Below are 13,868 nucleotides of genomic sequence, written 5' to 3'. Positions count from 1 at the left end.
AGGTTGACAACATAATGCAATATGTCTCGGATGAAATTGGAATCATACAAAAATCAGACTATTACATGTTACAATTTCTCAACATCTTTTCAATTTAAAATCTTAAAGACAGGCATTTAGAAATGAAAACTGGGACACTCGGCTTCTAAAAAAAACCCCAAAGGGAGCAATTTAAGTTCATTAATCAGGTATAGCTACCACAGTTCACAACATCTCAAAATGTCATTTGTTGCAATCCTCTCTTGAGTTCCCTACTTCCCTTTAGCCCATAGGTGGAGGAGGAGGAGGACGAAGACCCTGTCCCTGCATCTGTTGTCCTTGGAAACCTTGTGGTGGTGGCATAGTCGGTGGTCTACCCAACTGAGTACCAGGAGTGAAATTCACCATTGTGTTATTACCAACTGGAGGTGGAGGTGGAGCAGGTGGAGCCCCACCAGGAGGCATAGGTCTAGGGCCATTTACCATATGAGGTGGCAGTACAGATCCCGGAATAGGTGGTGGAGCTCTAGGAGGGTTTCCCATAGGGGCACCAGGTGCCATTCCTTGGAGAGGAGGAGGAGGTGGCCCTTGAGGTGGTGGGGGTAGAGGCCTTGAACTTGAAGGAACTCCAGGAGCACCTGTACCATTGGCTGTTGGGGGAGGTTGAGGTTTGTTCGTCTCTGGTGGCTTAACTTTGAAATACAGCTGCAACTGCACATTGATATAGCACGATAGCAAGATTAGAAGAAAATTCAACCAACAAAAATCATAAACCATTAAACTAGAGGCCTAAAAGATTCCAAATTCCTTCAACATTCAGCTAGTAGGCTTCAAGTGACACTACATTGAGCTGAGACCAAGAGTTATACTTCCTTGTTGAAGCAAATAAGTTCTCTTGGATACACTTTACCATTAAATTGACCACACCAACGATTAACCACAAAGAGGTTAATAGTCCAATTACACATATGCAATGTTATCCTGTGCGTGAACAAAAAGTAAATATAAAAGGCGTAATACAGCAGAGGATCATAGAACTAACCGTGAACATTTTGGAGTCTGGATCCCAATGTGAGAAGAACTTCGGAGTGGATTTGTCAATCTCTGTACTAGGAACCTGATAAAAAGAAAAAAAAACACGTATTAACGTTCAGGCCCCATAAGTTTTCTGACTTAACAATTGTAGACTGTATGCCATCATATCAAGAATGAGAAATACCTTAAAAGCAATGATCTCGTATGGTTCGGCTGCAAACAGTAGATACTGGTATCTTTTCTCGAATGGTTGGACCCTCTGTTCATAAAAAGTCAATAAAGAATAATCCACTGATATACTAATTAAGAAACAAAACAAGAGAATAGTCTATCGACAACAACCTCAAAAAATTTACGGAAACCTTACCTGCTCATAAGACGACATAAAACGATGCCTCGGCTTTGCATTGTCCTCTATTTCAGGATACTCAATCTGCACAAAATCAAAACAGCAGTTAGCCCCCATCTAATAGTACTCGCATACACACAAATGAGAACACAACCAAAAAAAATAACACCACGAAACACACACCTGGAAGAGAAGAGACCTCTGCTTAGTCTCTCCATCAAACTGCTTCGTTACTCTATACCCTGGCCTCCCAATTTTCACTGCAAGTAACACCAAAAAATCTCATCAGCTTACGAGTTAATTCAATACCCCAAAATCGATCCTAAACCCCATAAACCCTAACCCTAAACCAAATTTATTATTCTAATTACAAAATCAACCTAAGTCCACTAAGCAATTTAAACAGGCACACCAAGTGTTCGACGTAATGTATCTGAATACAAAATACGAGATACGAATACGAAAATACGGACCTGTCTTGCGGACGGAGACTTTGCGCTTGTGTGGCTGTGGCTGAGCGGGAGCATCCTTGGCCTCACGCGCGGCGCGTTTGGCGAGATTGGTCTGGTGGCGCTTACCCTGTGTATGGGCCAAGTAGTTACCCTCATTGTTGTGCAAGGTCAAGCAAAGTTTACACTCATAGCTACAAAACCCCACCAAGATTTGTGAGATTGAACGACTGAGATTCAAAACCTAAGAGAGAGAGAGAGAGAGGAGAGAGAAAGTTAGGGTTACCTTCCGAGATGGTTGCGCATGAAGTAGGGATCTTTGGCGAGATCGATGGTCTCGAGGGCGAGACGGCGGAGACGCTCGCGGCGGTCGATGGCTTCGTTCTGGGCGGAGGCAGCGCCGCCGCTGCCGGGCTTTGAGCCCCATTCTCGGTCCATGTTTATGATTTTAGGGAGAAACTGAAGAAGAAGAAAGCTAATCCCTGGTACCCGACCCTTTGCTGATATTTATAGCAGACAGGATCCGGATGGTTTGGGCTTGAAGGAACCCCGACCCGGCCCAGTTAAAGAGGTACAATCTGATGTCCGAGACCAACAAGAACAAGAACTACTGAACTAGTGTATGGTTTTAAGTGATAATAATGGTGAAAAAAACAGATTTTCGGCGAGGATATCATCTGTTGAATTTATTTGTATAAGTTTCTAGGAGGATAAATAAATCGTGCTTCACATGTTTCTATAAATTTTGTAGGTCCATAAAGAAATCGTGATTCATATATGAGTATGATGACTATGATCTCGGAGACTCGAAATTCATAGTTCAGGACAGATTTTCACAATGTCACTTGATCAAAACCCTGCTTAGCAACTAGAAGCCCTTGAGTTTTCTTGATGTTATCCTTCCTATCAATCTTTGAATGTCATCAAAACGAGCACATGAAAATAGTGTGTGGGATGTACTTTCACCAAGGACCTTAATCAGGTAGAATAACATGTCACATTTTACAAACTTTAAAATGTGAGAGTCCATTGTGAATCTTGATCATTGTTATTAGCGAGATCAAATCATGAGAGTGATTTTCTCTCTAAAATCTCTAGTCTTTACTACTATCCTATAATTGTTGTTTAGATTGATTCATTGTAATTACTCCATTTATTTCTGTCCATAATCTCATTGTAACTGTAGATCAAACACAGCTATATAGCTTGTACTTGTAATCAGTTTTAGATCAATGAAAATACAATTCTACAATTTCTACATGGTATCAGCCTATCGATCCTTACCTGTGATCTTCTTTCTCCTTTTTTCGTTGTCTCGTCTCTTCCTCTCCTCTCTTTGATTCCTTACTCTTTTCCTTCCTGCTGTGTCCTACCCTTTCACCCCTTCATCATCTTATTTCTTCATTCTACAAAAACAAAATTCCTCTCTTCTTCATCATCTCATCTCATCTTCATGGCTGTACACAATTCATTCACTTGTCCTTCGTGGACTAGTCGTGCGTCTTGGGCTTAAGGACTTCCCATCCCAGCACCCCAATGGTGTTATGGTTCGCCTCAATACTCTCACAAGCTCGCCGGACCCACTACCGCTCCTCCTTTTGCTGGAGCACACTTCTCCGGTACTGATCCAAATTGATATCTCGACATTGGCGCTACTCATCACATTACTGCCATGCCTCTTCAAAACACTTAACCTTATAATGGTTCTCATCATGTTTATATGGGTGATGGTAGTTCTATGCCCGTATCTCACACTGGCACCCTTCCCTTTTCCTTAGGCTCCTATAATTTTTCTTTACGTACCTTCCATCCATAAAAATCTTCTTTCTGTTGCTCGTTTTACAAGAGACAACCTTGTATTCTTCGTGTTTGCTCCTAATTTCTATCAAATTTATTGTTTACAAACTGGTCATCTCTTGTTCCAGGGTCCATGTCAAGATGGTCTTTATCCGCTTCGTTTGTCTTCTGAGTCTACCATCTCCCATGCATTCTCTACCGTTCACTCGTCTCTTTGGCACAATCGCTTGGGTCATCCTTCCTCTTCTGTTCTCTCTCGTTTAGGTTCTGCTATTAGATCCAAACTCTCTTTTTTATTCTTTTTGCAATAATTGCGCACTTAGAAAATCCCACAAATTCCTTTTTCCATCTAATCATAATTCTGTTTCTTCTCTTTTTGATATTATTCACAGTGATGTGTGGCAGTCCCCAACTTTATCTTTCATTGGCTTCAAATATTATGTACTCTTTACAGATGAGTACTCTCGATACACTTGGATTTATCCAATGCGCTGGAAAAATGAAGTCTTCACACATTTTCAAACCTTGGTTGCTATGATCCGGAATATTTTTAATGGCTCGGCAAATATCTCCAGAGTGACAATGGAACAAAATATGTAAACCGAGCATTCTCTCACTATTGTGTGTCCTTGGGTATCTAACAACACTTCTCTTGTCCTCATCTTGGTCCTCTCTCTTCTAACAAATTGTCCAATCAAAGTGTCGAGTGCGTCTTCATAAGTTATAGTCCTCACCACAAAGGTTATCGTTGTCTTAATCCAAAAACCAATCGTGTTTATATTTCACGTCATGTTTTATTTAACGAAAATGATTTCAAGGTTGCAGGATCACACAAATTCTGATCCAATAGAATTTGTCTCATTATCTCTTCCTCTGTAGTCCCAACTACCGAGCCCATGGTCATCCCCATCTGACTCAGGCCCATGTCCACCATCTCAATCCACAAGACCCATCACTCAATCTGGTCAACCATCATCTTTCGCTTCACACCCACCCGAAGAATGACAACCAATCGACCTCATATCCTCCTTAGCACTGTCTCGGCCCCTCCTAGCAGAAACCACCACCGGCGCCTCCAGCACTCTGCCCTTATCCCCATCGGTGCCCACCTCCCTTCCACTAGCGACGGCACCACAACCGTCTCTTTCTCCTCTGATCATTACAAAAAAGAATTCAATTAGCCACCCCAAATTGCCACGGCGCGGATTTGCTGTCGCCATTGATCCAAGTTTCGTGACGGACGACATTGCGACAGCAACATTTCCGTCGCTAAATTAAAACCATTTTGCGACAACAACTCTGCCCCGTGGCAAAAAAAATTTAAGTTTTGTGACGACAACTTTGTGCCATGGCAAAAACAATTGATTTTTTGCAAAAAATTTAAGTTTTGCGACGGTAGAAAGAGGCCGTGGCATACTTTATAATCAATGGTAGACGGCGGTAACATGCCGTTGCTAATTTTTCCTTTTTTTTAAAAAAAAAAATGTCAACTCGAAAATAAGATTATGCTTCCATAAGGGAGCCCTAACACGAGGTCATAAATGTCCCAAAATTTTTATATGGGTTGATACATCTCGTCCCCACAAGCATGTGAGCGTTGACATATCAAGAAATTAATTTGTGAGGAAGTAGATACAAGCGTTTTGTTTGACGATTATTCAGTATTTCGAGTTGACTACATCGATCGAGACCAAAACAATTACAAAAACATGTAATTTTTTTACCATAGTTATATTTCTTTATAATGATCAAATCCATCAGTCGAATTTGTCAAATTATTTGTGCTCCACCTTGTTTGTTTTGAAAGGTATGTTTTCCCCTATAACCAATAAACATGTTACACTACTACATAAAAAGCTTTAATGACAGCAAATTTATGACGTTTGCCCGAAAACGTCATTGTATGTTCTTTCCATGATATTTTCGGACGCAAACGTCATGGACATGAATTTCATTCGAAATTTATAACGTTTGTCAAACGTCATTGTATGTCTCACTATTTAATGATGTTTTACACCTGTCATCTTTCTTATGACAATTTTCAAACATCATGAAAAATATCTCAATGATGTTTCAAAAATGTCGTGAATGATAAAGGAACCATGACGATTAGAAAAACGTTATGGAAAATGTTTGAATGACGTTTGATAAACATTGTCAATGACAAATAAACCATGACATTTTGTAAACATCATGAAAAGTTTTACCTAGTCCCTTCATCTACAAACAAATTTCCATTTAGACCTGCCCTTTAATTTCACCCAAAATTTAAATTTCCCCCTTCCTCATTTTAGTTTTAAATTTTAACTTTTCCTCCAATTAAATTCAATAAAGGTTTCAAACTTTGACCAAACTCTAAACCCTAGCAGCATTCCTCATTTCCTCCTTATTTCTTCTTTGGTCGCACAACTCTCTCTCTCTCTCTCTCTCTCTCTCTCTCTCTCTCTCTCTCTCTCTCTCTCTCTCTCTCTCTCTCTCTCTCTCTCTCTCTCTCTCTCTCTCTCTCTCTCTCTCTCTCTCGTAAACACAGGCGGCCCTTCCACTCTCGGCTTCTCCAAGTCTCTCCAACACTCTCAAGCTCAGAGCGTCCACGCTCCTTCACCGTTTTTCCGGTCTCAACCCTCTCATCTGCCTTGATGCTCGGTTCAAGAACTCTGCCTCCTCGATCTCTAGTATGGCCTCCTCTTTCACATAGTTTTTTGATTTTGAGTTTGGATTCAATTGTTGATGATTTTAGGATTGTTGTTGTTTGTAGATCCGGATTCACTAACCAATCTCCCACACATGTCCCATGGACAATGTGAATACAAATAGGGTTATGAAGCCAATAGAATCAGAACATGTAGAGCGACTAGAGCCACAAATTGAAGGAGCGGAAAACAGAGAAGATGAGGTTTATATCAGGGTACCTGACAATAAGCCCTTTTTGGTTCTATGTTTGAATTTTTATGTTACATTTTCAGCTATTACATAATATTTATTGTCAGCAGACAAACACATCAGCAATGCCTAAACTCTACTGAACTGATCAATGTGATACCCAGGATGAAAACCCAAGATTCAATTTTAGAGATTTTGGAGGGAAAACGGTTCTTGTGAGAATTAGAAGGTTATTTTTGTCATTGCATCTTTTTTTGGTGGGTCCCATGCTGGCCACGTCAGCAAACAGACGGCACCGTGACGAAAATTGGCCTCAGACCTTTTCTTGGTAGCAAAAACAAAGTTTGGGTATCACATTGATAGTTTTTAAAGTCTGGGTACCACTTTGACCGTGTCACAACAATTGGGGTCCCGACACTGCATTTTACTCTATTTTGAAATTGAAACACTATTCTATTGTCATCTCAATGAATAAACAGATCGAAATCGTCCTATTGCCATCTGATGACTGTAGGATAGTGCTTCGATTTCACCACTTGACCCCTCAGAGGAAGAGGACGCCTCCTCTTGTTGAGGATGCCACGCTCACTCTTCTGCCTGTCTATTTTATAGCAGGGGATGGTATTTGGGCTGGAAGGAATCCTGACCCGGCCCACTTAAACTGGGATTTTTTTTCTTAACCAAACCATTCATTCTCCTTTTAACCAGAAGTTTTACGTTATCTAAAAACTCGACCCAACATGAACTAGTAAATCCCGAACTCTAATGGTAAAGAAATTAAGAAATACTTGATTTATGATAACATGATTTATCATTTCTTATTTCTAGAAGTGACACGTTTGTATGATTTTTGAAACTCATAGTCCAGAACAGACTTTACTTAATCTCTGACACTTATAAACCTGATGCTTAGTGTTACACACATCTTTGGTCTACTTTGGTCGTTTAGCAACCACCCCATGAGTCCTCCAAACATTTTCCTTAATTAAAACTCCACACCATAGTTTATCAACATGTGACTATAATTGTATATTTTCCCTTGCTTTGCTAAGACGTAAAGCCATTTCTAGCCTAACGTCCATAAACAAATATGATTCTGATGACCTAGGCAGCCAAATTTTCACCGGCCGGCCGAGATAACGTACAAAGCAGTAGCCGGAGGTAATCTTTCTTCTGTAATATATGTACGTAGTTCTACTATCAACATACGTACCTTTCCAATTTCCAATTTCCATATCACAAGTCTTTGTAATATGTAACGAGTCAGTCCGGTTCACCTGGTCACCTACTGACCAGGGAGGAATTTGGTCAACCACCAACCATTAGATCAGGTCACTTTAAATCTAACGGTTGAGAGATAATGATACTAAATTAACCTAAAACATATTATTTTATAATTTTTTAGTCTTTAATCAACTCTTTCTTCTACCCAGACATCACTTCTCAGTTCTCCCAATCTCCCAAAATCCTCCTCTTCTCGTCCTTCTCTTCTCCTAAAAACAATCCAAACATCAAATTTGGTGGAACCCAGTGATGGCGTTTGTCAGGGACAGAGACCCAACGCCTGGACGTCTTCTCCTAATCTCCTCGTTTCCGTCTTCCGCTCTTGTTCTTCTCTTTTTCTTCTACCTCTCCTCTCATAAAACTCATCAAGTTGCTGGAAAACCACCGAAATAATTCACCATAGCGAAGACCCAACAGACTAATAGTTCACTTGAAAGAGATGGTTCATGAACTGTGATTTGTAATTTGGTTGATTATCACACAGCTCCAACTCTTATGTAGGAGATTTCTGAAACAAGAAAAAAGATAATAATTCGTAGGAGAAGGTGTAGGAGGTGCTACTGCCGTCGGGAGCTGCTGCCGTCGTCACGATTCACGAATGCTATCGCCGTTGCCGAAGCCGCCGAACAAACTTCGGTCTCCACCTCCTACACCCTCCCCAACACAAAACTTGTTGCTTGAGATAATTAAACTAGGAGAAGACATCCTTGGCATGTTTGATTAGCAATCTGAGTTTTTAGAAAATTTCAGAATTTGGGGAGGAGAAGAGGATGCGAGTAGAAGAGACCACATCTGGGTTTTTAACAAATTTCAGAGTTTGTTGAAGAGAAGGCAATATACTAAAATAGGTTTTAACTCAATTAATCTCAACCCTTAGATTTAAATGAGCCAGATCTAAAAGTTATTGACCAATGTTCCATGGTGAGTAGGTGAGTAGGTGACCAGGTGAACGGGACTGTGTCATGTATTAATGCATACCGTGGGTTGTCCCCTGGATCGGTTTGATGATGGAGGTTGCCATCACCAGGTAGCTAGAGGGGAGAGACCTGATCAATGGAGGTTATGGAGGTGCTTCCTATCTTGTATTGCAAAGAAAGAGACGCCACGTACCAAACGTTGATGGGCCAAAGCCTCCTGGCTGCTAGCTCTTCTCTTTAGTTTTCTGTAATCATCTGTATTTATTCTTGTCAAGTTCTTTTCAGGTCCCAAAACTTTGGTGGGGGATTAGTTGAGCATCATTAGCTCTCAGGACTAATGATGATGTCACAATAGATAAACAAACGAATGAATGATCAATTTCGGAAGCGTTTTAGCTTTCAATTTTGTGAGTAATTTACATGATTCATAATCACGGAGATCAATGGACTAGTAAAATCAAACTTTAGACAGAAACTGGAAATGATCTATACCTTCAAAGAAAACAACAATGTGATGAGCGTTGTTTAGATAAATAATCTCACCCAAGCATGCTCATGCATGTGTGTTGAATGAGTCTAGCTAAGAGAGCCTAGATTAGAGTCACCCTCCCAAAAACATAGTCTAAGAGCAATCAAAACATTGATAGCACAGTTCAGATCTTCCATTATTCAAACAAGAATGCCACTTTCATCATACACATAAAAGCCTGGACCAAAGGGGTTCTTTTCTGAAAGTGGAGTTTGTCTTTTAGATGTGTGCCCAGAGGAGACAGTAGTGCATAATTTGACATACATTTGGGGTTTAGATCTGAAGGGGTTTGATAATTAGATGTGATTATTTTGGCCTAGTCTGTTTAGGACATGAATGGATCTTGTTTTGAAACTTTGGTAGGTGAAGATAAGAGACATTATTTTGTAGTTTCTTGAATGATAATATGGGCTAGTGTATATGGTGGGATCACTTCCTTTTTTCCTTCTTACTTGTTTACCATACAATGATAGTGCCTCCTCACCATCAGGTGCTACATTATTCTTTGCAATTTCTCTCCCACGCTTTCATATTGTAATGCAATTGTTCTTCTCTTTTTGACTCATTGTGGACCAATCTGCTCCTGGAAAATTCATATGTTAGTTGATTCTTCCCTCTAAATCTCAATGTCAAATTCATACAAAATATATACTGGTGTCATTGTACTGGGGACAGTGTACTAGGCGGTAAATGGAAATGGTAAGTTCACTTCCTATACTCAAGTTCGAATTGTGTAACGAGTCCTAGCCTCCTAGAGTACAACAAGTAAGCTGCATCTCAAGTTCATATTAACCTCTAATTAGTGCTAACACCAAAACAAAAGTTTCTCCATTGGCGGCCAAAATTCATTGTTAAACTCAATGACATTTATTTTCTCACTTATTGCATTGTACAATTTTATAAGAAAAACTAAACACATTGATGCCTCCATAAAAGATAGCATACTCTTAACCAACGGTGCTGCTGCACACCGATCAGGCTTCATGCCTATCTTTATTCGGAGCATCATGGATTCCAATATTTCGTCCCCTTACATATCTTGATGCCTACATGAACAAGTATTGAATGTTACTTTAAAAATAATGGTACTCTTTTTGTAACGGATTAGGGGAAGTCCATGACACCATTCCACCATGCATAAATATAATAAAACCAGTTTATCTTCCGTGCAAAAGAATCAATTCCTCCATTGTTGGACACACAACTGAAATTCACATAAAGAAGAGAAGAGGAGAGCTTTAGGACAAAACCTGAGTCAATATACATGAAAAGCAAGGCAAAGCAAAGCAAAGCATAGAAAAAGGAAAAGGAATAAATACATTGGTAGTTGAAGTTCAGGTATAGCCGTTTTCTTTAGCCTCCCCTCCGTTCTTTTCAAAAACACCATCCTTCTCTCTCATCCACCATTATATACATCTTTCTTTCACTGTACTTAAAATCCGAGAGAGAGAGAGAGAGAGAAGAGACATTGACACTTTGGCAGAACAAAAGCATTAATCATCAGCACCAAAATGGGTTCTTCAGGGCAGAGCAACAACTACGATCTGTCCTTCAAGATCTTGCTCATCGGAGACTCTGCCGTCGGCAAAAGTAGTCTTCTTGTTAGCTTCATCTCCAACTCTGTCGACGATCTTGCTCCCACCATTGGTAACTCTTTTTCTGTATCTTGCTTTAATTTTTAGCTTGGCATTTCATTTTGGGTGATGAGGAAAGAGCTTACCCTTTTACTGGTTTTTGATTTTTCTGCATGTCTTTGAGATGAACTGTTGGATCTATTTGTTGGGTTTTGGATTTTGAATAACTAGCTCGTTCTTGGTGCTATATGGGGTTTCTTGTGTTTTGCTCAGTTATATTTTCTGCTTTCTTTTATTCTTGTGATGCAACTGAGTTAGTCTATTCTTGAGTTGATGCATTTCTGATTCAGAAAAAGGATTAGACTTTTTGTGAATTTCCGAGGGAAGTTGATAGCTTTTAGCGTTTCATATGTAGGAATTCATACTTTGGATTGATTGACACAATGATTTTGATATAGTTAACTTTTACAAAGTATGTGAATTTGTAATTGGATTGATTGAGACCACCAGTCTGATGCATTCATTTTGATGGATTTGTTCCTATGATTGCAGGTGTGGATTTTAAAATTAAGCTGCTCACTGTTGGTGGGAAGAGAATTAAGATGACAATTTGGGATACAGGTACTTCATGTGGAACTTGTCTGTATTTCCATCCTGTGATGCAAATTTTATTTTGGTCCCTTGTTCATGGGAATCATCTGAATTAGTGTAAACTTGTTAAGGGGCTTCAGAGCGAGCACCCAGTTTTTCTCTTATTTGAATGATGAATTTTATTCATGAATATAGAATTGTTTGATAACATATGAAATCACATTGTCTATTGTAGCCGGACAGGAAAGATTCAGAACATTAACAAGCTCTTACTATAGAAGTGCACAAGGGATCATTCTTGGTATGCTATCTAAAATCACTTCATTCTGTATGGATATTTCAACTTTCACAACTTTTTATAGAGAGAAAATGTGGTATTGGTTCCATGTAGCAAATGCAGAGCAGTTATCTAATTTCTCTTGTTAGTGTTCATTTTACACACGTTACTATGAGTAAGTGTAATGCATATGAACTATGAAAAGGGGAGAATAGATCTTGAACAGTTCTATATAACTACTAATAAGTTTGAATAGTTATAGCAGTCTTCGAGATTTATAGTCTGAAGTTCTCGCAAATCCTTTGCATGCTATCCTTTCCCCATTTCGATTAACAGATGATTCATTTGCTTTATGTTAGTGTATGATGTGACTAGGAGAGACACCTTTACGAACTTATCAGAAGTATGGGCTAAAGAAGTGGAACTGTACTCAACGAATCAGGACTGTGTGAAGGTGCTTGTTGGGAACAAAGTTGATAGAGTAAGTTTCACGCTCTCTCTGTCTTATCCTGAAAATAAAGAAGAAAATAATGCTCCTGATATGGATCATAGTATTGGGATTTTTTTTTTCTCTCGCAGTTAATAGACAGCCAGGAATGCCTTATTATATAGTAGCATACTCTTCAAATGTAGTTGTTTGTCTCATTTTCTTGGATCGTATAAGAAAGAAGTTAGGTGTAATTTCAGGAATCTGAGAGGGCTGTGAGTAGAGAAGAGGGCATTGCTCTTGCAAAAGATATTGGATGCATGTTTCTTGAATGCAGCGCTAAGACCAGAGAAAATGTGGAGCATTGCTTTCAAGAGCTAGCATTAAAGGTACTTTTGAGAAAGTTTTCTTCTTCTTTGTAATGACTTTGTGGCATTCAAATGTTTCAGGAAAAAAGCAAAGAACTAACTTGCGAATCTGATTCTCATATGTGTGTTTGTTTTCTTTTTCTGTTTGACTGTTTCCTTTTCTTTTCAAAATATTACTACAATAAGAAACACCAGCGATGCCAGAAATTTGTCCATAAACTGACCAGGAAATCCTATACCATAATAGTATACACCAAGCCTCTATCTGCTCCTTGCTAATCTTTTACAAAGCTGAGAGAATAATTTTCAGTTCAACTAAAAGCTATGTTACATAGCTTATCCCCCACAGAAGAACGTTATCTTAGCTCCTGCTACTGATATAGAAAATGGCTTTCTTCTCTAATATATAAACATATGGGTAAAATACCTAGTCGCAACAGAACAAGGAATAAGTAATCTCATTTTTGGTTGTATTCAAACTTCAGGAAGGAACTTGAGCTAGTTGGTATTGCGTAGTAGGCATAAGTACATTTGGTACTTCAGAATCCAAGTTCTCATGCAAGTCAGCAAGTGTATTGTAATTTGTTGACTATGCATATAATTATAACTTATCCATATATTTAAGCTGCATAACAATTGATAATTACCTAGGTACATAAGGAGCCCACCCTGGGATTATAGACTATGCAACCAAGAGTTACTTAGTCATAGGATGCATATTCTTGTTCTTAATTCTAACAAGATAGAATTGTGCAACAGATAATGGAGATTCCTAGCCTCTTAGAAGAGGGTTCTACTGTAGCAAAGAGGAACATTTTGAAGCAGAAACAAGAAAACCAAGCGCCTCCTAGTTGTTGCTGATAAAATACAGCAACTGGCACTTCAATATTAAGCTTGACTTGAACATCATGTATATGTAAATTTCCATTTTCTCCCTTCTTATTGCTTTACTGCTACTGTCTTGTTATTGAGTCACATATCATTATACCATGACAATGGAGAAATTGGCACTCAAATGACATCTGTATTAGCTTGTGTAAATGTATTTTCCTTGTTCCTTAGTAATGTTAAAAACAGAAATGCCAGTATTTTATTGTTAAATATAAGCTTTCTATCATTCTGATTGTGGAATGAGCTTCAGAAGTTTTCTTCAAAAAGAAAGTGTGGAGCATGAGCTTTGTAATTCTAGATTGGCTATATTATAAGAAGCTACAAGTGTTTGATATCAGTACATTTTATACATATCATGGCCATGTACATGTGGGGGGATTGCTACATGCTAAAAAGAATGAAACAATAATTATGCTCTGCCTGTGGCAACAATGACATCAATGAGATTCATGTATATACAGTTCAATCTTTTTTATCACTGTTCACAAATAATCTCTCCAAGAATTCAGAAGTGAAGTTTG

General features: G+C 38.9%; 2 protein-coding genes across 2 annotated transcripts; one reads left to right on the top strand and one right to left on the bottom strand.

Annotated features, from left to right (window-relative positions):
• Positions 1-5: 5 nt before the first annotated feature.
• On the bottom strand, positions 6-2,250 carry LOC101304789 (splicing factor 3A subunit 2-like). Its single transcript, XM_004304436.1, has 7 exons — positions 2,099-2,250; positions 1,837-2,006; positions 1,547-1,623; positions 1,382-1,447; positions 1,199-1,273; positions 1,022-1,096; positions 6-690 (listed from the first exon to the last, which is right to left on the bottom strand). The coding sequence occupies exons 1-7, from the start codon at positions 2,248-2,250 to the stop codon at positions 262-264; spliced, it is 1,044 nt and encodes a 347-aa protein (XP_004304484.1). The 3' UTR covers positions 6-261.
• Positions 2,251-10,660: 8,410 nt separating this feature from the next.
• LOC101304494 (ras-related protein RABC2a-like) lies at positions 10,661-13,559 on the top strand. The gene is made up of 6 exons (XM_004304435.1): positions 10,661-10,866; positions 11,346-11,414; positions 11,620-11,685; positions 12,021-12,142; positions 12,349-12,477; positions 13,216-13,559. Exons 1-6 carry the CDS (start codon positions 10,731-10,733, stop codon positions 13,315-13,317), a joined length of 624 nt encoding a protein of 207 aa, XP_004304483.1. The 5' UTR covers positions 10,661-10,730; the 3' UTR covers positions 13,318-13,559.
• Positions 13,560-13,868: the final 309 nt, after the last annotated feature.

The sequence above is a fragment of the Fragaria vesca genome, linkage group LG6 (genome assembly GCF_000184155.1).
Source record: "Fragaria vesca subsp. vesca linkage group LG6, FraVesHawaii_1.0, whole genome shotgun sequence".
In the NCBI taxonomy this organism is placed as follows: domain Eukaryota; kingdom Viridiplantae; phylum Streptophyta; class Magnoliopsida; order Rosales; family Rosaceae; genus Fragaria; species Fragaria vesca.
Note: the sequence above shows the minus strand (reverse complement) of the source record. Positions and strands in the feature narration are given on the sequence as shown.

What these genes read in the sequence shown, in the direction of transcription:
- LOC101304789 (XM_004304436.1), bottom strand. Translation starts at nt 2,250, where the DNA reads ATGGACCGAGAATGGGGCTCAAAGCCCGGCAGCGGCGGCGCTGCCTCC. An exon ending in ATGCGCAACCATCTCGGAAG is followed by an intron (nt 2,007 to 2,098) that starts GTAACCCTAACT and finishes GGGGTTTTGTAG; the next exon opens with CTATGAGTGTAAACTTTGCT. An exon ending in AGTCTCCGTCCGCAAGACAG is followed by an intron (nt 1,624 to 1,836) that starts GTCCGTATTTTC and finishes TGTTACTTGCAG; the next exon opens with TGAAAATTGGGAGGCCAGGG.
- LOC101304494 (XM_004304435.1), top strand. Translation starts at nt 10,731, where the DNA reads ATGGGTTCTTCAGGGCAGAGCAACAACTACGATCTGTCCTTCAAGATC. An exon ending in GATGACAATTTGGGATACAG is followed by an intron (nt 11,415 to 11,619) that starts GTACTTCATGTG and finishes TGTCTATTGTAG; the next exon opens with CCGGACAGGAAAGATTCAGA. An exon ending in TGCACAAGGGATCATTCTTG is followed by an intron (nt 11,686 to 12,020) that starts GTATGCTATCTA and finishes GCTTTATGTTAG; the next exon opens with TGTATGATGTGACTAGGAGA.